General features: G+C 43.2%; 1 protein-coding gene across 1 annotated transcript in view; it reads left to right on the top strand.

Moving 5' to 3' along the window:
* Nucleotides 1-14568, top strand: part of LOC309867508 (myocyte-specific enhancer factor 2A-like) — a gene marked incomplete at its 5' end in the record, with an annotated part of 98699 nt that extends 84131 nt beyond the window's left edge. The window contains 3 exon segments of the mRNA XM_082736425.1: nucleotides 12391-12517; nucleotides 13519-13656; nucleotides 13658-14568. Coding sequence (XP_082592551.1) covers nucleotides 12391-12517; nucleotides 13519-13656; nucleotides 13658-13874 — 482 coding nt within the window. The 3' untranslated portion in view covers nucleotides 13875-14568.
* Between the last annotated feature and the right edge of the window lie 10003 nt (nucleotides 14569-24571).

The raw sequence follows: 24571 nt of genomic DNA, 5'->3' as shown, positions 1-24571 counted from the left end.
CCCCTGGGGATAAAAACACATCATATGTGTATTTATTTATTTATTTATTTTTAAAGATTTTATTTATTTATTTGACAGACAGAGATCACAAGTAGGCCAAGAGGCAGGCAGAGAGGAGGAAGCAGGCTCCCTGCTGAGCAGAGAAGCCGATGCGGGGCTTGATCCCAGGTCGCTGAGATCATGACCTGAGCCGAAGACAGAGGCTTTAACTCACTGAGCCACCCAGGCACCCCCTTTATATGTTTATTTTAAAAATTAATTAATTTTAAAAAAAGGAAGGTCATACTATACACAGTCTATAGAAACCCTACTTTAAATATAAAGGCAGAAGTTAGCAGATAGAGAAAACATACTATGCAAATGTTAACCACAAAAAGGCTAGTGTAGCAATATTAATTTTAGACAATATGGGCTTCACAATAAGGAATATTATCAAGAATAAAGAAGGACTTCACACAGTCCATTTTCCAAGAAATAAGTATCTTTAATGTATACACATGTAACAGCCTGCCTTCAAAATTTGTAAGCCAAAAACTGATGGAACTAAAAGGTGAAATAGAAAAATCCACAACTGTAGCTGGAAACTTAAACATTCTTCTCTCCGTAATCGGCAGAACAAGCAGGCAGAAAAATCTGTATGGATCTGGACAACCTGAGCAATACTCAACCAGCCTCACCAGTACTCTAATAGACTTTTATGGGACACTTCACAACAGCAGAGCATAACATTTTTCTTAAGGGCCCTTGGAACATTCACCAAGATAGACCATTACCTGTGCCATAAAGTAAATCTCAACAAATATCAAAGAGTTAAAATCAACTAGATTATATTCTCTGATCATAATGAAATCATAACAGAAAGGAAAAATCCTTATATATTGAGAAATTAACACACTTTTAAATAATCTCTGGGTCAAAGAGGAAATCTTAGGAGAAATTATAAAATATGTATGTGTGTATGTGTGTGTATATGTATGTATATGAGAGAGGGAAACTTACAGCATTTGATGTTTATATTAGAAAAGAGAAGGTACTAAATCAGTAAACTTTTGTTAAAACTCATAAACTCAAGAAAGAAGAGCAAAAACTTAACCCAAAGCAATCAAAAGAAAAAATTCAGAAATAAATGAAATTTAAAATGAAAGCAATAGAGAAAAGCAATCAAGCAAAGCCTAGTTTTTTGATTGCTAAACTTCTGGCCAAGCTGACCAAATTAAAAGAGAAGGCACAGGTTATCAATATCAAGAATGAAAGAGGTACTGGCAGAAAGGTGGGCGCCAGTGGACAAAACAGAGAGCCCAGAAAATAGACCTACACAGATATATTCTGTTGTATTTTGACAAAGGCAGTAAAGCAGTTCAGCCGAGAAAGGATAGCTGGTCCAACTGACTCTCCTGGAACAGTTCACCATCCATATGCAAAAATAAAACCTCAAAATACAAATCATACCTTATTCAAAAATTAACTAAAAACGCATCATAGACTCAAGCATAAAATACAAAACTCTGAAACTTTTAGAAGAAAATTTTGGAAGAAACAATACACCAAAAACACGATCCATAAAGAAAATTCTGATATATTGATGCTATCAAAATAGTTTCACTATCAAAAAGTTTTACTCTGTAAAAGGTCCTACCCAGAGAATAAAAAGACAGCCTACAGATGAGGAGAAACTGTTTGCAAATCACATACTCGTAAAGGACCTACCTGCTTCTATGATAATACAACTGTACATCTATTAGGATGGCTAAGATTTAAAAAATAAAATCAGTGGTACTGTGATAGCATTGTATGGGGACAGATGGAAAAGCTACACTTGTGAGCACAGCATACTGTATGGAGTTGGGGAACTGCTGTGTTGCACACCTGAAAAAATGTAACATCATGGGTCAGCTTTACTCGGGTGCCTGGTTGGCTCAGTCGGTTAAGTGTCCAGCTCTTGATTTCAGCTCAGGTTTTGATATCAGAGTTCAAGACCCGCTGATATCAGAGTTCAAGGCGAGTTCAAGGCCCGATGAGGGCTACTTAAAAACAAAACAAAAACCCAGCATTCTAAAATGCCAAGTTCTGACAAGGATGCAGAGCAACAAGAACTCTCGTATATTCATGCTTAGAGCAAAGTCACACACCACTTGGGAAAACAGAACACAACGTCTTACAAAGTTAAATATATACTTGTCATACAACCCAACAGTCCTCTCGGAGAACTGTGCTTATAGAAATCTGTATTTTTCACAGTTGCCAAAAACTGAGAACAACCTAGATGTCCTTCCAACAGAAGAATCGATGCATATACACACTGTGGTACATCCAAAGAGTACTGCTCAGCAAAAAAAAGGGACGAGCCACTTATTCACAGCAGTATAGATGATCTTAAATGAGTTTTGCTAAGTGAAAGAAGCTGGATCCAAAAGACTACATAGCATTTGATTCTATTTATATTTCATTCTGCAAAATGCAAAACAGATCAGTAGTTGCCAGGGATGGAGAGAGGAGTTGACTGCAAAGGGTATGTGAGGTGAATTTTTGAGGCGATGGAACTCTTCAGTGATCCTGTGCTGGTGGGTGTACATATGAGTCTATGCCTCTGTTAAAACTCATAAAACTGTACAAAGAGTGGTTTTACTATATGCGGTTAAAAATCAACCAGGATTCCAGGGGAACTGCAGATGGAATACAGACTGTGACACATGAATATGGCTGTAGTACAAGTCTGTGACAGGATGATCCGGAAGGGGACGGGGAAGGAGCTCTCAGTAACTTTGGAAACGGTTTTAACTCTAGATAGAGAAAACAAAAAAATGAGGAAGTCGTTGTGCTCAAGAGGGTACATTTGTTAGACAACACTCAAACAGTGAATACATTGTAGATAAAGCCAGGTTTTTCATTGTTGGGGGGGGGTGACTTACAAATAAGCAAGGTGGTTGGGGTTGGGGAAGGAAGGCTACAGTGAACACTGTGTTTCTGGGCTATTGTTGGAAGTTTCAGTATGAACTTACTTTCTTAACATAGATAGAGAAATATCAATGTATATACACGTGAATAGTGTACCTCATATATTTCCTAGCTCTACCGACAGACCCTTCAGGTAATGGCACCTGATAACTGAACACACCTAGTACTCAGATCTTCGTTTCTAAACATTCTCCAATAAAAGGAATCAGGATTCCTTGGAGAAATGATTGATTATAGAGTGGGAGCAATGAAAATACAGGATGAGTCGGAGGTGCCAGAGGATAAGGAAGTGCAGGTGAAATGCTTACAGGAACCAGCCTCTCTGAAGAGCTCCAGTGGCCCAAACTAGAACAATTTAAGCAACAAAATAAGTAACAATAGTATTGGATTAGTACCCAAGGAATACAAAATACCAAGTCTGTTATTGATAAAAATGATGAAAGAAACAGCTCTTCCTTAGAGAAGAGTTCTAATTATTACATGTAGAAAGAATGGGAGAAATAGCAAATCATCACTGTCATTACCACAGTACAGAGATCATGGCCAGACAGGGTCAATGGATGCTAAAATGAGTGAGTGAAAGTTTAAGGAAAAACAGGGTGTTTGCATAGCCTCAAAATGTCTCTCCCCAAATAACTGACAAAGGGAACAATAGTAATTTTGTAGTAGGGAGTCCTCAAAGACGCGACTTTCACCAGCAATCGAGTTTAACATCACCAATAATGAACTGACATACCTTCTGGTATGTGCTAAGAGGGTCACATCACCTCTTTGGTACTCTTCCAAAAATCCATGCTCTCTATCCAAGAAAATTTAAGACCCAAATTACAGGACGTTCCATGAGATATCCACCCAGTACTCTGCAGTTTTTTTTTTATCCAAAGATTTTATTTATTTATTTGACAGAGAGAAATCACAAGTAGACTGAGAGGCAGGCAGAGAGAAAGAGAGGGAAGCAGACTCCCTGCTGGGCAGAGAGCCCGATGCGGGACTCAATCCCAGGACCCCGAGATCATGACCTGAGCCAAAGGCAGCGGCTTAACCCACTGAGCCACCCAGGCGCCCCTACTCTGCAGTTTTTAAGGTCATGCAAAATGAGGAAAGATGGAGGGAGCGGTCACAGACCAGAGGAGACGAAGGGTATGTGACCGGTAAGGGCATGTGGGATGCAGCATCCAGTCCTGGAGTAGAAAAAGGACATCAATGAAAGACGGGTGAAATCCAGGTGAAGTCCTGTAGCCTCAGTTATTGCTGGTTCCTCTGTCAGTTTGACAGTTGTCTCGTGCTTCTTTGAGAGGCAGACCCGGGTGGGGTGGTGCTGGGGTGTGTGCTGTGATGGTGCGCTCTCTTCACAGCCGCTCTCTAGGGGTAAAATTATTGCAGGATACCGAGTTAAAGATACACACAGGTGTAACAGGTAACCCCGAAAAGAAAAACATGTGGGCATTCAGGGTAGTCATTTGGCTCACCGTTTAGGAACAGGATGTCGAACACCTGCCCCTGTCTTTCAGAGAGGCTACAGAAAGTTTCATTTAAGGCTCAGTCAACTGCAGAAGGTAAGGGCAGACCTGCATGGAGGACTTCAGCTGCTGGTCAGAACTATCTCTGTCTGGGCTTTCTTTCAGAGATCATGAAGCAGCTCTTAGAAGACTCAGAATTTGCCATATAAACTATTTTACACCCTTGGCCTGGCAGGTGCAAGTGGAAACCACACAGCACTTACCTGCGGTATTTGCATGCGGGTCCTGTGGTTGGAGGCCTGTGAAGATCTGTGTAACTCTGCCGCTGAAGGGCCTCTCGCCCACATTTGAGACAGCAGCTGTAGGCTGGGCGCTTGTTTTTCAGAGTTGGCAACCAGCCTGCCTGTGTTACCGTTTGTTTGCAGGTTGGCTGGCTTTTGGATCCGGGTCTCCTCCATCACTGATGCTTACAAAGACTTCCGTAGATTGACAGAGAAACTTGACTCCTTCAAGTAAAATAAGAAAGCACTAGCTAGCAGATTATTTCTAGCATGTTAGTATTTTCTGAATGCTTAGGAGAAGAGCAAATATGTGTCCTTCATCTCTTTTCTGGACGTGATTTATCAGTTCAGTTCTCTTCCAGTCTCATTAGCTTCATACATGTTACTGTTTTTCCGCAGCGAAATTATACACACGAAAGCTGTATTTGCATCCAAATCCGTGTTATCCAAGACTGTTATGAACTACTGTTGGAGTTCTTCTTGTTTTGTAACACTATGCTAGCTGCGGTGGGAAATTAGAAAACAAAATAATTCCTGCTGACCAAAAAGCATACAACTAGGAGATAAATAATGGACGTGTGTGACCAGGTGGGCTACGGATGCGAGGACGAAGTACTCTCAGGGTTTCAAGTATAAACTGGTGTCATGATGAGGAACTCTGTTTAAACACAGTGGCGGTAGCCCGGCGGTATGTGGGTGAGGCCGACACAGGAGTGGACGAAGCCAGGGAGGGGGGCAGCTTTAAAGCCTGGCCTGCAAGAATCCGAAGAATCTTTCTTCTGAAAGCAGCTACTAGTGGAGATACGATAAATAATTTATATTTGTATTCACTGCTTATATTTTATCATCTCTTTAGAGTTCCAAGCAACTGCTAGTGTCCGAATAACGTGTTTTTCTAAGGAAATATTTTATTTTTGAGTATCAACAGTCTTAGTAACTCCCGTATCCCTCTCATGTGCGGAGTGCAGTCGGAGGAAGAAGAATTGGAGTTGGTGACTCCAATTGGTGAGTGTGCGTTTCTGCTTGAAGGAAGTTGCAAAAGATCTGGAAAGTACGAATTCTCTTAAGTGTTTATATCTAACCAGTGTTCCCTTTGTTACACAGTTTTTCTTGCTGTTATTAAACACTATCCAAGCACTTTTAATAACGGAACCAATCTAGTACTACTGAGTCCATCCCGTTTTTCTGCTTATAGTTGTATATCTTGACCCATTTTGTTTGTTGGAGGGAACATTGGAACAGAGCCTTTAAAAACAATAGCTGTCAATGATCACAAGACACTTGCTAAAGATTTTTTTTTAAGGAAGGATATAAAATACCTTATATAGTTCCCCAAATTATTAACATATTTTTAGAAAATGACTTCACCCTCAAAGTTCCTCAGATTGTAACACATGGTCTTGTGTTATTTCTCTTTCTTTCAAAAAGATTACATCATTTTTGGTGAGGTCACTTTTTTCAGAGTTGGAATTATTTCATACTGCATGAGATGATCTGAACCATAAGGGGGATTCCCTGTTTGCTAAAAGGAATGTCTGTAATTTAATATACACAAATTTACCTTTTTGTATCAGGACATACTCTGTTGTTAAAAGTTTTTCTAAAATAAATGATTTCTTTTTTCTAAAATAAATGATTTCTATTGGCTTCTCTTCTAGAAAATAAATTTGACTAAAAATAACTTTTATCTCTTCTTTGGGAACTAAAACCCAAAATTCACAGAAATCATATAAATTCTGTCAGTTGCTAATTAGTGACCTTAAGGGAGAAAAACTTCAAAATGTTTAGTTTGTAGCATGGACAAGGGTTCAGATTGCATCAGAGCATGGGGGGAAGGCATCTGTTGGTTTTATTTATATTTTATTATTACATATATATGCATGCTGGTGTGTTTTGCACAGTTTCTGTCTTTTTAGATAAGGTTGTCTGTGTTCTGTCCTTAAACTAAGAGATCATTCTTTAACTTCGTGATCACTCACAGTTTGAGATGTGGTTTTGTATTCAGTAAACTAAAATATACTAGTGTGCCATCAACTGTGGTGTTGGATTATATCATGTGCAGATTTAGACTTTCTTCTGGGGAAATACTTTATTTAGTGATATGGTAATAATTAGAAAATGGAAGTTTATAATTAAAGATAAAATGATTTGTCTTCGACTGTTTACTCTTAAGAAGTTAGTTGTCACAAGTGTTTCCTTTCAATTCTGTAGCAGTATGTTGCCCTCTAGTGGTCCCACAAGTCTCTTACTCAGAAAAATCAATGCCTTGGAGATTCGGAGCTTTGATGCATCCTGCCGATATATTGGCATTCACTGTTACACACACACACACACACACACACATACACACCACCTCTTCTTGAGGTCATGCCCGGAGATTGCCATGGAGTTGAAGCCCTGGCATGGATAGAGTTAGGCCAAACTGGGTCATGCTGTGTTCTTTCGCCTACTGTCTGACTCTGAGTTTCCAGATTAAGTCCAAAGTATATCTCTACCTCAAAAACTCATTAAAATTATTAACTTGATGCTGAGATGAACATGTGTTCCCACTTACCATACACTGACTTCCACCCACTTAAAGTTCACTCCCCAGTTACAGAATCTCAAAGATAAATTTCTAAATCTTTGAAAACCACAAGGTGAAGAAAGACTCTCATGGTGAGAGCCGGGCTGCTGAGATGCCTTGAGAAGCCTTGCTGTTCTAAACAACCTCGCTTTGTGGTAGCTCCAGGGGTCTCACCTGTGGATCTGAAGTGACATAGAAATGTGGGCCACAGGGTTTCTCAGGAGAGTCATTTAAGGATACTGTCTTACATCTGGGTGGTACTCCAGTCACCAGAGCACTTCCCACCTCTTGGCTCATTAGAGCTTCCCAGTAGTACCCAAGGCCGGCAGCACAAAGATCACTGTCTTCCCTACTGTGCAAACAGAGAGGTTCAGAAAAGTGAAATGATTCCCCCCCCCCAACCTTAGGGAGTCGGGAATTGGGGAGAAAAACGTAGGTGATGTCTCTATATTAAAAGCCCTGGGCTAGTTGTGCTTTGGCCTTCTTGGGTGCTGAACCCATGGATCATGGAGTCTGTTCTCTTTATCTGAGCCTGCTTTTGGAGCATTCCCGGAAGCCCCTGTCGTGAGAAAGTGCTGTCACCCCCGAAACGTAGAGTGGCCATGTCAGGCTGACTTGATTATTCAGTAGTTGGGTTTTTTCACTCCCGGTGCAGATAGGATATGGTGTAGATGGAGTCGGTCAGCGAGCATTTAGTGTTGCCCCATTCGCCGTCTCATGAGAAGTGCGCTAGTTACAAGCTCTCCACGCAAAGCCTCTCCTTTCAGAAGTGTCGGGAGCCTGAGCAGGGATGTGTATTGGAACCTGCTGCCAAGAAATAGGTCACTGGGGGGGGGGGGGTGACAGTAGGGGAGGCTGAGCTTGTATGGGCGTGGGGCACCGGGGGGTGTGGGGGGCATGGGGTGTGGGGGTGTGGGTGTAGCAACTGTAGGAGCGCAGGGCAGGAAAACTGGAAGCAAACTGTACTATAGGAAGCCAGGACCTCACAGCACGCTAACATGGGAATGCTGCCGGTGCAAGTGGTTTCGATCCCTAAACTTACTTACACTCTCAGGATACAAAAGACTTTTGGCTCTCCTCAGCTCGAAAACCTAGATGTTTGATTTGGGGCAGCCTGGTGGTATTTTAGTGCCAGCAAGTCCTCATTTATGGTAACACATCAAAGCATTCTCACCCAGAGTGCAGGTTTCTGTTTTAAGGATATATCCTTGCCACCGATAAACACTATGAAAGACAAGGGAAAATGAATAATTAATGTAAAACTATGTCCCTTGAAATTAAATATTTAGTTCACATTAGTATTTCTAAGGTTTTTTTTTCACATCATCACTGCTTTAAGACATAATGACGTTCACATCATAAAACTGTGAAAAATGTCACTTTTAAATTGAATGTTATTTTTAAAATACTAAGGCTGAATATAAATACTCAAATAATGACCCTTTTTTCTAGTCTCTCACAGAATACCCAAAGGATAAGCAGTTCTCACACCACTCAGCCTCTAGCTACCCCAGTCGTGTCTGTGACCACCCTGAGCTTGCCTCTGCAGGGACTCGTGTACTCAGCCATGCCGACCGCCTACAACACTGGTTAAGCCTGCTCTCTTGCCTTCTGTGGCTCGTACTTCTTTGTTTGGTGATCACCATGTGCTTTTGTGATTTTCTTTTTTTTACAAGTATATTGATTGAAATCAATCATCTCCAGTTCTTTAGAGTCACATTTGGGCATATTAAAAGACAAAGGTTAGCTTTGAAAAACGTACAAAAAAATACATTGTGGAATGATTTCCCAGTGTCCGCTTTTACTTACCCTGACAAAGAAACAGAGAGCTGTTCCCAGAATCTGTGACCAGACAGGACGAGAGCGCCGCTTGGCATTTTCTCTGGTGCGTCTCGCTGCAGTCCTCCAGGCTGGCAGGTGTTGACCTGCTGGGGGGAGCACGGCCTCCGCCTGGACTCGGGACTCCGGAAGAGGACACGTGCGTGGCTGCGCCGGGCAGCTGGTGTATTCCTCTGTGTACCTACCTTTTTTAGTTTCTGTCCCTTGTGCCTCAGGAGCAAAACCAGGACATTTCTTGTTTCTCCTCAGAGCCAGTCAGTCATTCCTCCCTTCTGAGAGGAGCTTCTCACTCATTTATGTTTACTTAGACGTTTCATCTTACAACACCTATTGCGGGGGTCTGTAAGGCAAAGTCAGCACTGCTGAGTGACCGGAGAGGTGCCGTGGGCCACGCAGGCTGTCCACAGAGGCCCGGCACGTGGCAGGTTTCTTCCAGATCAGCCGTTCTGGGGAGAGGCAGAAAGTTGGCAGGTGTGGTTTCGCCTTCTTACCCGCTGAGCCAAACACCTGATGCTTCAAAGGAAGAAGGAAAGAAGGAAATAGTTAAGCGATACCTTGTCAGCTTTCAGACTGCAGTGCAGGGTATTCATCCTTTCAGGATTCTTATAAGCAGACTGTAATAAAAACCATCTAATTTTAGCCTTCAGAGTAAATGCTTTAACACGGTGCTTTCACACTGCTGTCTGACGCTCCCTGCAGCCATTGATACATTTGCTTGTCACTTTAATGCTGTGTAGTTCATTTAAAACAGAATTTTAAAAGGTTTTGTTGAAAAAAGAAAGCCTCTTAGGAGAATGTCCACTACCTTTTCTAACAATCAATATGAAAAAAATGCCCAAACCTATTAAGTGCAAATTTAGAGTGAAGCGAGAGATAACATGTTCATAGAAATTCTGTGTCCTGGTGGTGATCGCCAGCTGTAGGCACGCCCATATGCCAGGGACAGAGCTTTTGTCCCAGGTTCGTGCCAGCTCGGGATACAGGCCGGAGCTGAGGTCAAAGCGGCTGAGGTTAGTAGTTTGTGCTCTGAGACCTGAGAGCGTGAGGAAAGAAGGGGGAAAGCACGACCAGAAAGGTTCAGAAGCGCTCCAGCGGGGAAGGTGGCACTTGAACTGGTTCGGAGCGAGAGCAGTTTCTTGAGCTTTCATGACGGGTTTTCCAGGATATGTCCCTGTGCCACTGTGCGTGCTTAAGAAATGCTGTTGGATTAGCATGAAGTTGTTTTTTAAAAATCCAGAAGGAATTACCAAAACATAAAAACTGAGACTTGGCCTCAGTCTCATTCCTTCTTTTAACTGTGACTCAGTCTCTGTGCTCATTTTCAGAGCATGTGTGAAGCTTAATCTTAAAAAACATTATTTTTACTCTGTCTCGTTGCCCTTTTTAAACACGTCCACCTTCATCTTTCTGTAGTTTGGCAGCTGCCTTTCTGTGCAGAGTCAGACTCGTGCCAAATGATCAGGAAAGGGATGAAGGTGGGATCAACATTTCCAAAAGTGCAAGTTTTTATGTGGAAGAGCCCCGGTGCTTTGTCCTGTCATGCCCCTCATAAGGTCCCTCCGCAGCCCTGCTCGTGTGTCCATTCAGCACACGCCTGCTGAACACTCGCTGGGTGGCAGCTGTGGGGCTGGGCACGCGGGAGTGTACGGTTCACAGCGGAACTTGGGACAGACCGCTGTGAGAATCAGGTACCACAGTCGTGTTAAGAGCTACGAGAAACCTCGCTAGAGGGGCACCCGTGACTCAGCGGGGCGGGGCAGGGAGATTGTTCCGGGGAGAAGGGAGCACGGCGGGATCGGGATGGCGCAGGTTGTGAAGGGTGGAAACTGTAGAGGTAAGTCACAATTTCTAGGCCATGTTGAAGATTTTGGATGTTGAGAGCACAGGGAAGCCAGAAAGTGTAGGCAGAGAGGTATCGTGAGCCCATTTGTTACTTTAAGATCACTTTGGCTAGTGTTCCTGGGGCAAGGCTGCGGGCTAGGAGACCGTCCGGAGGCTCGCATGGTGGCCCAGGTAGTGGATCCTGATGGCTCAGAGGAGAGCGGTGGCAGGAAAGCTGGTGAAACAGGCAGGTTTGAGAGACAACACAGAGAACTGACGGGCCTTGGTGGTTGGCGCTGGAAGTCGGAGAGAAGTATCAAGAACACCCACAGGTTTCTGGCACGACCGAGGTGAATATCGGTGCCATTTATTAAGATAAGGAGCAGGTTTGGAGGAGAAGATTCCAGTCGGGTGTCAGATTTGAGGGGTTTGGAGTTCAAGCTTGGGTTCATTTGGTTCATCCAAATGAACATACCAAGGAGGTAGCTGGGTGGACCTAGAGGTCAAGAGCTGGGGGCTGCAGGGGGCACCGGTGTGCATGCGGGACCCCTGCGCACCTCGGCGGGGAGTGGCTGAGGCGGTCGGAGAGCGTGGCGGGAGCAGAGTGTGGAGGCCGGCAGGATCCCAAGCAGCAGCTACGTTCTTTCCTCTGAGTCCCTTTTTTTATGAATGTTAATGCACTAGGAAGATGGGCTTCCTTAAATACCTCCCTTGAGACGGGAAAAAACAGTTAAAAGTAGAAGGGTTTTTGCCACCTCTCTTTGAAAGTAAATGGAAAAAACAAGTGTTAATGAAGAACTGAAATAGCTCGACGTGTGAACGATACCTAATGTCCTGGGTCTTGGCCAGAGTGATTATGACTGAGCCTTTCTGAGGAAATGAGCCACATTCTCTGTTACACTCTTGTCACACATAAGTTTTTTCATGAACTTGAAGCTGTGTTGCGCGCAGTCAGCGATCTCAGACAGCCCCGGCCGCGAGCGACCACTGCTCACCCGCTGTGTGCCGGCGTCCTTCACTTGGCCGCCGAGCTGGCCCCACACGAGGAGGGCTGCTGTGTCCTTCCTGCTCCCCTCTTCTCGGGAAGAGAAGAGCTGCTGCTCTAGGCTCCATCCGGTCTGTCGCTGCTTTTCCCAGGGGGTAGCGGTGCGCACGTGTCAGGCGACCGCTGCGTGCGCACGTCCCTTAGCAATGGCCCTGCCATTATTTCTATTTACAAGTCTGGAGAAAGGATCTCAACCTTTTGTGAGACAGGAGACTGTAAACACGTAGCACAGAGTTGAGGCTGACTTTATCGAGATAATCCCAGACAAGCAAATGCAGCTAGGACCTGCCGAAAGAAAAACTGTTGTCGGTGTGGACGTGTGTGTTTTAGTTAGGAAGTACCTGGCTTCTTGCAGCTGGGGTAACCGGCTTGTGCTTGGGCCTTCTCTCTCTCACACGAGTGATACTTCTCTCTTTGTTCTAGATTACTCACTGACTTGCCCAGACCTGTCCGCCCTGCAGGGCTTCAACTCCCCGGGCATGCTGTCTCTGGGACAGATGTCAGCCTGGCAGCAGCACCATTTAGGACAAGCCACCCTCTGCTCTCTGGTGTGAGTAACGGGAAATTGTCTCCAAATCTCTCCTCCCGGCCCTTGCACTTTATTTTTCTATCAGTTACAGTCTTTGGTGCTGTTGACTGTCACATGACGGTCCTAGGACGACTTCTTCTTTATGTGGTACAAGTGTTTGGAGAAAATATTTCCTTTACGTGCTTCTGGATAATAGCTTGGGTCCTGCTCAAACTAGGCATTCCCTGAAGAGATTCAGGAGGCAAGGCTTCTCTTCTCTGGAGATGGTGACCAAGGGGTACTGAGGCACAGGCGGCCCCCACATTCTCCCTGCTACTAGGGCTTTTGGATACCCCTGGGCCCCACCGTAAGCTTTTCTCACGCCTGTCCCCTCACCCTGCCCAGAACGAATGTTCTCTGCGTTGAACTCTTCTCGGTGAGGGACGGTGTGGGCAGTGGGCTGGGATCATCCACATGAAACCCAGTAGCTAGCTGGCTCCACACACAAGATGCCCACCCCCTACTGTTCCTCCCGTCCTGTCCGTGGAGAAAGCCAAGGTGGTTTTCCTTGCATTTCTTCACCCATTGGCCCTTGGGGGTCTGTTCATCCTAAATGAACACACCATGAGCTGAAAGGGTCGCTCAGCTCGGGGGAGAAGCCTGTATGCAGGCTCTGCTACTCTGAGTGGCCTGTCTGAGGCGGTGCCCTCCCCTGGAAGACAGGGTCAGGTGACGGCCTTGCAGGTACTGTGCAAGCAGTGAGCGGTGCCTCTCCCAGGGCTGGAGCAGAGGGGAAGCCAAAGGCTTCCTCTCCCGTTCTGGTCCACGCACAGCAGCGGACACACAGTTTCGGCTCCTTTATCTGCAGAAGGACCAAGGGCTTGGGCAGGAGAACTAGCCACCCCGGTTTTGTTTTCCTCCCATGGAGAGGTCATTAAAACCAGTCTGGGCATTTGGACAGGCTCTGTTGGGTGGAGGCTGCAGTATCACTCCGGTCACACAGATGCACTCACCAACCCTCTAACATCTTGTCTTTCCTTCAGTGCTGGAGGGCAGTTATCTCAGGGTTCGAATTTATCCATTAATACCAACCAAAACACCAACATTAAGTCAGAACCAATTTCACTTCCCCGGGATCGAATGACCCCATCAGGCTTCCAGCAGCAGCAGCCACCGCCGGCGGCCGCCACAGCCCCCCCAGCCCCCCCAGCCCTGGCAGGAAATGGGGCGCTCCCCTGTGGACAGTCTGAGCAGCTCGAGCAGCTCCTATGATGGGAGTGACCGGGAGGATCCACGGGGCGACTTCCATTCTCCAATCGTGCTTGGCCGACCCCCCACCACGGAGGACAGAGAAAGCCCTTCCGTCAAGCGAATGAGGATGGACGCATGGGTGACCTAAGGCTCCTGGGCTGGTATTCCTACTTCGTGATCCCGCAGCGAACTGCCCTACATATCTACATCGGTAAATAAGGACATGAGTTAACTATATTTATATGTACATACATACATATATATCCCTTTATATATATATATGTATGTGGGTGTGAGTGTGTGTGTGTGTGTGTGTGTGTGGGTGTGTGTTACATACAGAATCGGGCACTTACCTGCCTCGTAGATCTGCAGATGTACGTCCCGTGGCAAACAAAGCGCCCTGTAGGCAGATTCTAGTCTGGCACTTCCTTGGACTACTTGTTTCATAAGATAACCAGTTTTTGCAGAGAAACGTGTACCCATATATAATTCTCCCACACTAGCTTGCAGAAACCTAGAGGGCCCCTACTTGTTTTATTTAACTGTGCAGTGACTGTAGTTACTTAAGAAAAATGCTTTGTAGAACAGAGCAGTAGAAAAGCAGGAACCAAGAAAGCAATACTGTACATAAAATGTCATTTATATTAATTACCCAGCCTGGCATGGGTCTCTGTTGCAGAGGGGTGCATGGGAAGGGCTGTTGATATTTTAAAACAAAACAAAAAAGCCCCACACATAACTGTTTTGCACGTGCAAAAAATGTATTGGGTCAAAGAAGTGATCTTTAGCTAATAAAAAAGAGAGAGAGTAGAAAACACGCATGAGATATTCAGAAAATACTAGCCTAGAAATATAGAGCATTAACAAAATAAATTAATATATTAAGCTATAATTGGACTATGTCAGAAGTTTCTTTTTACATTCATATCTTAAAGAAACTGATTTTAGCTCATGTATATTTTATATGAAAGAAAACACCCTTATGAATTGATGACTATATATAAAATTGTATTCACTACTTTTGAACACATTCTGCTATGAATTATTTATATAAGCCAAAGCTGTATGTTGTAACTTTTTTTTAAAGAGAATAGCTTTATCTTGTTTTAACTTTTTAGATTTATGTTAAGAGGGGAAAAAAACAAAAATATCTTGCAAGCAGAACCTTGGGAAAAAAAGCCATGAACACTTATTATTCTATATGTAAATTAAAAGTCGAGCCAAACTCTTTTGTGTATATAGCATCTTAAATATATTATCACCTTTGATGTAAGTACCTATGTATTGTATGGTCACCAGATTAAAAAGTATATTTTTGTGGATTGCCGCCAATTTGGGGGGAAAAGGTGAGATCTTTATTAAGTATTCACTGTTTAATATTTACTATTTTGTTAAATATACTGTACTTTGGATTTTAATTATTAGCCCAGTCTTTTCAGAAGATTATATAAAGGGGTTTCTCCTCTCACTCGTGGTGAATGTGTGATGTTACGTTGTAATCTTTGTGCTGTATGGGTTGAATACCATAATATATTTTATATGTGTACATAAATAGCAAAGTGGCAAAAAAAAACTGGTGTTAAGTTCATCTTGCATAAATATAAAATGTGTTGTAACAGATTTAAGGCATTATTTAAAACTTGCCTTTTGTGAGGAAAAAAATATAGTAGAAAAAGCTGACTTAATTTAATATTAGAGAACATGGCAAAATAGGAGACCAGCACAAAGGTTTTATAAGTGGTAAATGATTAGGGAAAAATACTTGTGGGGAAAGGGATCTTTCTTCCTGGCCCCTCTAAAATAGAATGATGCAGCTGGTTACAAAATACTACCATTCTGAGCTCTCTGTGCATCGAAATGGCACTTCGGTGTGGGGAGAAATTCTCTCACGGGCACACCGCTGGCTGGCACGGCGCGCCGTCCTCCTGAAACCCGGGCCGCGCCCCGCTCCGCCTCCGAGCGCGGCCTCCCTCTTACCGAGACAGCGGGGCTGGAGGGCAGGTTCGTCCGTTTCCTGGGCTTGTGCCACAAACAAAATTCAAAGTCCTGTATATCTTTCATCGTAGATTTTTAAATACTCCCTTTCCTGAGAAACTCAAAATAAGGGTTTAAAAACTGCTGCTATTTTGTATTTTAAACTTAATGTTGAGCAGCTACCTACAATTTTTTACTTAGGTTTTGCTTTTCCCCCTAAATTGCCTTGCTTCTGACATTTTCCTCATATGCTATTTGTGACAAATCATCAGCCAGACTTCCTGACTGACACATAGGTATTAGGTACAGGGGAAACCTGTGGTGTTCACAGCTACAAAATGGAATTCGGTTTTAGTAACAGTTCAGGTAGTAAATTTTGAGAGGCCAAAAAAAGGGACGGTGACATGCTGTCTCCTCTCAGCAGGATGGCCCTTGGGCTCTTGTTCAGAAAGGATTAGTTTCTCTTTCAAACGTACTTACTTTACTGAACTGCATACCAGGACGTTTCTTCCTAAGGTCACACCTGATTGAGACAAGACAGTCTCCCGACACTGAATTTCCAAGATAATCCTTACCACTTTGTAAACCATTTATAGCTTTGAAAGTGTTAAGTGATTCTTCCCTTACTCTTCATGCACGTTCATGAACTTCTGCTGTACATTGGAATAGGAGTTACCACATTCGCATTTACTATTTTCTTGTGTGCCTTATGAGATGGCTTTTCTGACTGTATCTCAATAGTCTTTCTTTCTATGCAGGTTTATAATCAGTACAACTACTGTTTTCTAAAATACTATTACACGAGGCTCGGAGTTTGTATTTCAATTACACTGACCAAGTAACAATGTATTCCGTTTTCAGAAAGTGAATATTTGACTGTTAACCCTTTTCCTGTCTGCCCAGTGTGACCTGGAGCGTGTGGACTTGACAGACACCCTCACCCAGACTCCATATACAAACACCACATACACATGCACATCTCCTGGTGGAAACCAACTCAGAGTGGGGAAGACACGAATGGTGTTTCTTTAGAACTGAGTTTTCTTACCGTTTTAGACTCGTGTGTTTTGTATGACACCATTACCAGAAAATTTTATCCTTCAGATGAAGTATTTTATTACTAAAAGACAAAAAAAAAAAAAAAAAGGCTTAGAGGACGCCGCACTGGCTCAAGTACAGTTTCCAACAGCTGTCCTTCCCCTTCCCTCAGTGCGCAAACCGTCCTGCTTTGAGTGAGAGTCACCATTGTATGTCTGCAGATGGTCCATCTTTTGAGCCCTAATTATGTCCACTGTGTTAAAGACTAAATCGGGTTTGTTCGAAAAGAACAATATATGTTTTACCATTTCGTTTAACTGTAAGGACAACTAATAAAGCATTAACCTATTTTCTGTATTAACCATCATGCGCACAAGAAATACATAGTAAATAAGGAACCAGAAAACTCCTGGCATTGGATCATAAGAAGCTAGATGATTAGAATGTGAAAAAGATTTTACAAATGTAAAACTTTTATTTCTCTGTAGAAACTTTCTTCACTTTGCTGTGCAAGAAGACACTGCTTTGCTATATTTAAAATGGCTTTTTTAAAAAGAGATTTATGTATTTGGTAAATGTTTGTAGTCAACAGTTCACACAAGAAGCTGTACACGGTTTGATCATGTAAAACCGTTTGGCGGCACAAGCTGGACTTTGTTGCCATCCTTGAGATGAACCTTTTAAGAAAAATAAGTTAATCTCAATTTTTCCCTGAATGTGTTGTTCTTTCTTCATTATACAATAAATATTATAGTGAACTTTTTATCAAATGGTTAAGAAAATGCTAGAGGTTGTTGTAAACTATTTGTATCCTGCACTCACTACAGTAAAGACAGACTGGCTTTTGCTGTGTACTCCAGACTCTGTCATGTTTGCCGCCAGTCGTCCCCTGGCCCCGCCCCCAGATGCGACTCCTGTCCCTTCCCCTCACAGGCCTCTTCCTGCCCGAGATCCCCTTTACCTACTTTGAGGCTTGGTCAAGGAAGCTGCGGCCACAGCTCACCAGCCTCGCCCACAGCTGCTCCTGAGGCTTCCCTTCCTGGGCTGCCCGGGTCCCTGCAGGAGGCAGGGGGCGATCCAGGGCCCAGCTCGGCCAGCCTGGCCCGTCACTGCAGCCGGCGTGGATGGGGCCGGCCCTCGCAGGCGCTGCCGCAGGGCCCGCAGGATATACCGGCGGGGGCAGAGGGCGAGTTACTGCTAAACAGGCTCTGAGGATAGCGACTCGGTCTACCCAAAATGCACACCCAATACTGAGCGAGCCGCAGCAGAGGACAGATTTACTGAATGAGTTCATTTCAAAAATGACAGGTGTGAAAACTTATCTTAAACTTGGCAGTGGCAAGCGCTCTCTTCCTTGGATTTGCCTTTTAAGCCAGCTCGTAACGGAGCACATTCCTGCTGTCAGTTAGATTAAAAGCTAAATTTTTGTGCTGGTTTTACTCGCTGGCTCCAGTGAGGCTCCTATTAGCAGGTTTTGAAAGCTGCTTGAGTCCCGTGGCTAAAAATAGTCTGATCACAGCTGCAGCTGCTTACAATCAATTCATCGCGATGTCCAGGCTCGCTCCCACGGGCGCCCTCCGCTAGCCTGGAGCCTGCTTTTAAGCTGATGCTGCCTGGCACCTGCCTCGAAGAGGAGTTTTCGTTTGGATCTCTCCGCCAGCCCGGTGGCCCCGGCCTGCTCTCATGTGCCCGGCCAGTCGCTCGGCAGGGGTCAAAGCACCACCTAGGCATGGGACCCAGGAAACCGGTTGTGTTTTCCTGTCCTCCACAGAAAGGGGGTTCCGGAGAGGTGCCTGGAACATTAAGGAGAGGGGCTCCTCAGGGACCCGTGGACTCGCGCCATCACACCGCAGACACCGCTGAGCCCAGTGTGGGAGAGGTGAGCCCTGGGCCCCAGCTGTCACAGGGTGTGAGCTGAGGACACGCTCTTCTCAGCCAGCCCCCAGCCAATGACTGCACACAGCTGGGCTACGCCCCTTCCCTCCTGCAAGGAATCATCTGCACTCCCAACTCCCATCTGCTTCTGCTTCCAGACGACCCAGACTGACAGGAGCTCATGCAGCTTTAGAGAATGCTTAGACTTCAGTCACTTCCTGACATCATCTGCCTGCTCACTCTCTACCAAAGCAGCTGAAGGCAGCTGGGGAAGAAAATCAAAATCACAGTTGTACTAATTGGTTTCACTGTAAACTACCCCCCACCCCGCCCCACTCCCCCTTTTAAGCTTTTTTTAAACTTTACTTTGAACTTACTTCTAACTTACAGAAAAGCTGCAGAAATCATCGTTTCCATATATCCTGCACCCACCTTCCCGACAGTTAACATTGACATAACTGTCATTCCACTATCAGAACCAGGAAGCTGACGCTCTTCCAGGACTACTAAGCCCGCCTTCCGGTCCAGGCCAGCATCAGCACGGCCACCTGTAACTAGCTCCTCCAGTGTGCATGCCCCCAGCACAGCCCCCGGGGAGCCCTGCCTTCCGTTACTGGCCAGCACCACCATGCCCACTTGCAGCTAGAATGAGTCCCTCTGGCCAAGGGCCTGCATGCCCTCCACCTCCTTTTCTGCAGCCTGACACCTGTCCCCGACCTCCACTGCAATATGCACACCCAGGGGTAGAGGGTCAAGTTCTAGGGCAGCACACAGACACTCGGGTCCTCTGCCAATGCCAGGGAGCCCCCAGTTGGCCCTAGCCCTTGCTACCTGCCCTGCCCCCATCACGACAACTTTATCAGCAAGTGACCTCTGCCACTACCAAGGGGCCTATAGCTGGCCCCTCACAGTCAAGTGTGAACACCACTGGCCCTAGCCACTAATGCTGCCTGCTCTGGTCCCTAGCTACTAACTGGTTCTAGAGGCTGAGAAGCCCAATAGCCCTTACAGGTGCTGCAGACACCTGCAGTGATCACCAAGAACACTGTTACCAACAGTGTGGACCCCAGTGGCTTGAGCCAGAGAGCCATCATGCCCCAACTGAACCTACTGCTACTGCACACTCCTGCACCTGTTGCCCCGCACCACTAGACCTGGTCACGAGGCGATCCGCGCTCCCCCATCTGCAAGTGAAAGTCTTCTCTAACCAAAAGCAATCCATAAAGTCTGGAAGACGTGAGGGAAACATGTCTCTACCAAAGGGGAGTCCAGTAACGGGACCCAAAGAAACAGAGATGCAGGTATTGCCCATCACAGGATTCAAAATAATTGTAGTACAAATGCTCAGAGCTACAAGAGAACACATAAGTGATTCAACAGTATGAGGGAAACCATACAAGAACAAAAGGAGCAGCTAAACAAAGAGAAAAGAACCAAATTTGGGGGCTGAAGAATACAATGAACTGTAGAATTCAATAGTTTCAACAGCGTAGTTGAACAGAAGAGAGAGGCAGTGAGCAAGAAGGCAGATCAGTTGAATTTAAACAATTAGAAAAAAATAATGAAAAGGCACAATCAAAAGAAACAATGTACATATTACTAAAGTCCCAGAAGAGAGGGAGAAAGGAATGAAAAGCTTATTTAAAGAAATAATGACTGGGAATTTCTCAGACATGGGAAGAGAACTAGATATCCAAGTTCATGAAGCTTGGTCACCATAAACCTTCAACCCAAAATGTTCTCCAAGATATATAATAATGAAATGGTCTAAAAATCAAAGACAGAATTTTAAAAGCTAGAAGAGAAAAAAAAAAATTCTCTCACACAAGGAAACCCCCATAAGGCTCTTAGAGGATTTCTCATCCGACAACTTACAGGCAAAGAGAGAGTGGGATGATAAATTTAAAGTGCTGAGAGAAAAACTGCCAGCCGAAATACTTTACCCAGCAAAGCTGTCCATCAGAAATGAAAGTGAAATAATAAAATTTTTCCCTAAAAAACAAAACCTGCTAAACTCTTGCCAGTAAACTACATTATAAGAAATGCTAAATAACAATAAACATACAATAATAATAATACACATATAAAAATAAATAATAAAATCTTCCCCTAATAAAAGCTGCTAAGCTTTTGCCACTAAACTACACAAGAAATGCTCAAAGTGGGGGGTGCCTGGGTGGCTTAGTCGATTAAGTGTTTGACTTGATCTCAGCTTGGGCCTTGATCTCAGTGTTGTGAGTTCAAGCCCTATGTTGAGCTCCTTTCCAAGTTAAAATAAATAGTATTTATTTTATATTGGATCATAAAATAGTAATGAGCCCACTTTAAGTAGAATTTTTTTAAAAATTAAAAAAATGCTAAAAGGATTTCCTCAAGCTGAAACAAAAGGACACTAATTAGTAGCTTGAAAACATAGAAATATATGACACACTGGTGTAGAGTCAGACTTAGAATACCTTAACACTGTTAATATGGCATTGTGCTAGGTAAAGATTCACCTAAAGATTAAAAGCCAAAGGTATGAAACCTAGGTATAGCTTTGACAGTTTGTTAATGGATACACCATTAACAATGTAAATAGTGTCATCAAAAATATAAAATGGGGGAGAAAAGGATAGATTTTTAAAATATGCAATCAAATTATTATTAGCATAAAATACACTGATAGCTATAAGATTTGTTATGTAAACCTCATGGGAACTCCAAAACAAAAAGCTACAACAGATACACATAAGATAAGAAGGTAATCAAAGTATACTGATACCAAAATCTCTTATTTACACAGGGAGGCAACAAGAGGAAAAGGAAAATGGAACTATATACAGCCAGAAGATAATAAAGTGGCATTCATAAGTCCTTAACCGCCAATAATTACTGTAAATGTTAAGGGACCAAATTCTCCAATCAAAAGGCAGACTTACTGCCAAGATTAAAAAAAATAATACCCTATTATATGCTACCAGGGACTCACCTCAGCTCTAAGGACACACATAAAATCAAAGGAATGGCAAAAGCTACCCCATGCAAACAGAAGCCAAAAGAACATGGGTAGTTATACTAATACCAGACAAAACTGACATTAAGCCAAAAAACAGTTAAAGTGACAAAGATGGTCACTGCATAGTGAATGATAAGGGGGTCAATTCATCAAGATACAAAAATCATCAACTATATGCACCCAACTTTAGAGCACCTGAATTACATTAAGCAAATTCTAACAGATTTGAAGGAAAAAACAGATAACACAATAATAGAAAGGAAATTCAGTACCCTACCTACCAACACAAGATCATCTAGATAGAAAACCGGTGAGAAAGCACTGCACTTGAACTATACTTTAGACCAAATGGACCTAACACGTATAAACAGGCCAACTAACAGCAGCAGAATACACATTCTTCTCAAGTCCATACAGAACATTTTCCAGAATACATCACATGTAGGTCATTAAAAAAAAAAAAAAAAAGTCTTAGCAAATTTTAAAAGATTGAAAAAAACCCAAGTATCTTTTCTGACTATAGTGGTATGGAACCAGAAATTAATAAATAACAGGAGGAAAGCTAGAAATACAACAAATATATGGAGACTACAAAACATGCTCCTGAATATAGACCAAGAAGAAATCAAAAGAAAAATCAAGAAGTATCTTGAAACAAATAGGAATAGAAGCACAACATATCAAAAGCTATGGGACGTTGGGGCGCCTGAGTGGCTCAGTGGGTTAAAGCCTCTGCCTTCGGCTCAGGTCATGGTCTCAGGGTCCTGGGATCGAGTCCCGCATCAGGCTCTCTGCTCAGCGGGGAGCCTGCTTCCTCCTCTCTCTCTGCTTACCTCTCTGCCTACTTGTGATCTCTGAGTGTCAAATAAATAAAATCTTTTAAAAAAAAAGCTATGGGACGCTGCAAGAGTAGTTCTAAGAGGGAAGTTTATAAAAACAAAAAATCTGCAACAGATACACATAAGATGAGAAGGGAATCAAAGGGTACTGCTACAGGAAAAATTCACAAATACCTACATCAAAACACAAGAAAACATCAACCACCTCAATTTACAGGTCAAGGCACTAGAGAAAGAACTAAGCCCAAATTTAAAAATAGATGAAATAGAGACAAGAAAAATAACTAAAAAGATCAATGAAACTAAGAGCTGTTCAAAAAAATGTGAAGAATTTGAAAATCTGAGCAGACAAGTATCACGTAAGGAGATTGAATCAGTAATCAAAACGTCCCAACACACACACACACACACACACACACACACACACACACACACACTTCCTACCTCCCAACACAGAAACGTATAGGACCAGATACTTTCACTAATGAATTCTACCAAATATTTATTATAATTTTTTTTATTTTTTTATAAACATATGATATATTATTAGCCCCAGGGGTACAGGCCTGTGAATTGCCAGGTTTACACACTTCACAGCACTCACCATAGCACATACCCTCCCCAATGTCCATAACCCCACCATCCTCTCCCTCCCTCACCCACAGCAACCCTTAGTTTGTTTTGTGACATTAAGAGTCTCTTATGGTTTGTCTCCCTCCTGATCCCATCTTGTTTCATTTATTCTTTTCCTACCTCCCAAACCCCTTCACGTTGCATCACCACTTCCTCATAACAGGGAGATCATGTGATAGTTGTCTTTCTCCAATTGACTTATTTCACTAAGCATAATACTCTCTAGTTCCATCCACATTGTCGCAAATTCTACCAAATATTTAAAGAAGAGTCAGTGACGGTCTTTCTCAAACTATCCAAAAATTAAAGAGAAGGAACTCCCAAACTTATTTTACATGGCCAGCATTGCCTGATACCAAAGCCAGATAAGGAGCCTATAAGACAAGAAAATTACAAACAAATATACTTGATTAATATAGATGCAAAAATCCTCATCAAAATATTAGCAAACCAAATTAATTAGCACACAACACATTAAAGAACCACTCACCATCCAGTGGGATCTGTCCCTGGAATGCAAGGCAGTTCGACACACACAAATCAATGGGTGACTGTGAGACACAGTAACAGAAAGAGAAAAAAAAATCATCTGACATATCAACAGGTGGAAAAACGGCATTTTATAAATACAACAACCTTTCATGATAAAAATGGTCAACTAATTAAGTATAGGAGAAAGACACCTCAACACAACAAAGGCCACATATGACAAACCCATAGCCAACATCGTAATGGTGAAAGCTGGAAGCTTTTCCTCTAAGGTCAGGAACAACACAATGATACCTACTGTCACCACTCATAGCCAATCAGTTAAAAAAAGTAAAAGGCAGGGCACCTGGGTGGCTCAGTGGGTTAAGCCGCTGCCTTCGGCTCAGGTCATGATCTCAAGGTCCTGGGATCGAGCTCTGCATCGGGCTCTCGGCTCAGCAGGGTGCCTGCTTCCTCCTCTCTCTCTCTCTGCCTACTTGAAATCTCTCTCTGTCAAATAAATAAATAAAATCTTAAAAAAAAAAAAAGTAAAAGGCATCCAAATAAGAAAAGAAGGGAAACTGCCTTTGCTTATGAATGATATGATCTTATATACACAAAATTCTAAAGACACAACCAAAAAACTGCCAGAATGGACAAATTCAGTAAAGTTGCAGGATACAAAATAAACATACAGAAAACAGTTTTTAGCATTAACAACAAAATATCTGAAAAAGAAGCAAAATAATCCTATTTATATTAGCATTTAAAACAATACTTAGGAATAAATCTAACCAGAAAGGTAAAACTTTTATATGGTGAAAACTATGACTTTGATGCAAGAAACTGAAGAAGACACAAGGAAATGTAACAGTAACCTGTGTTCACGGATGGAAAGGACATTGTTAAAATGTCCATACGACCCAAAGCCATTTATAAATCCAGTGTAAACTGTAAAAAAACATCCCCATGACATTTTCAAAGAAATAGAAAAAACAGTCCTGAAGTCTATATGGATCC

This window comes from Mustela nivalis, assembly GCF_964662115.1.
Source record: "Mustela nivalis genome assembly, chromosome: 6".
Taxonomy (NCBI): Eukaryota; Metazoa; Chordata; class Mammalia; order Carnivora; family Mustelidae; genus Mustela; species Mustela nivalis.
Note: the sequence above shows the minus strand (reverse complement) of the source record. Positions and strands in the feature narration are given on the sequence as shown.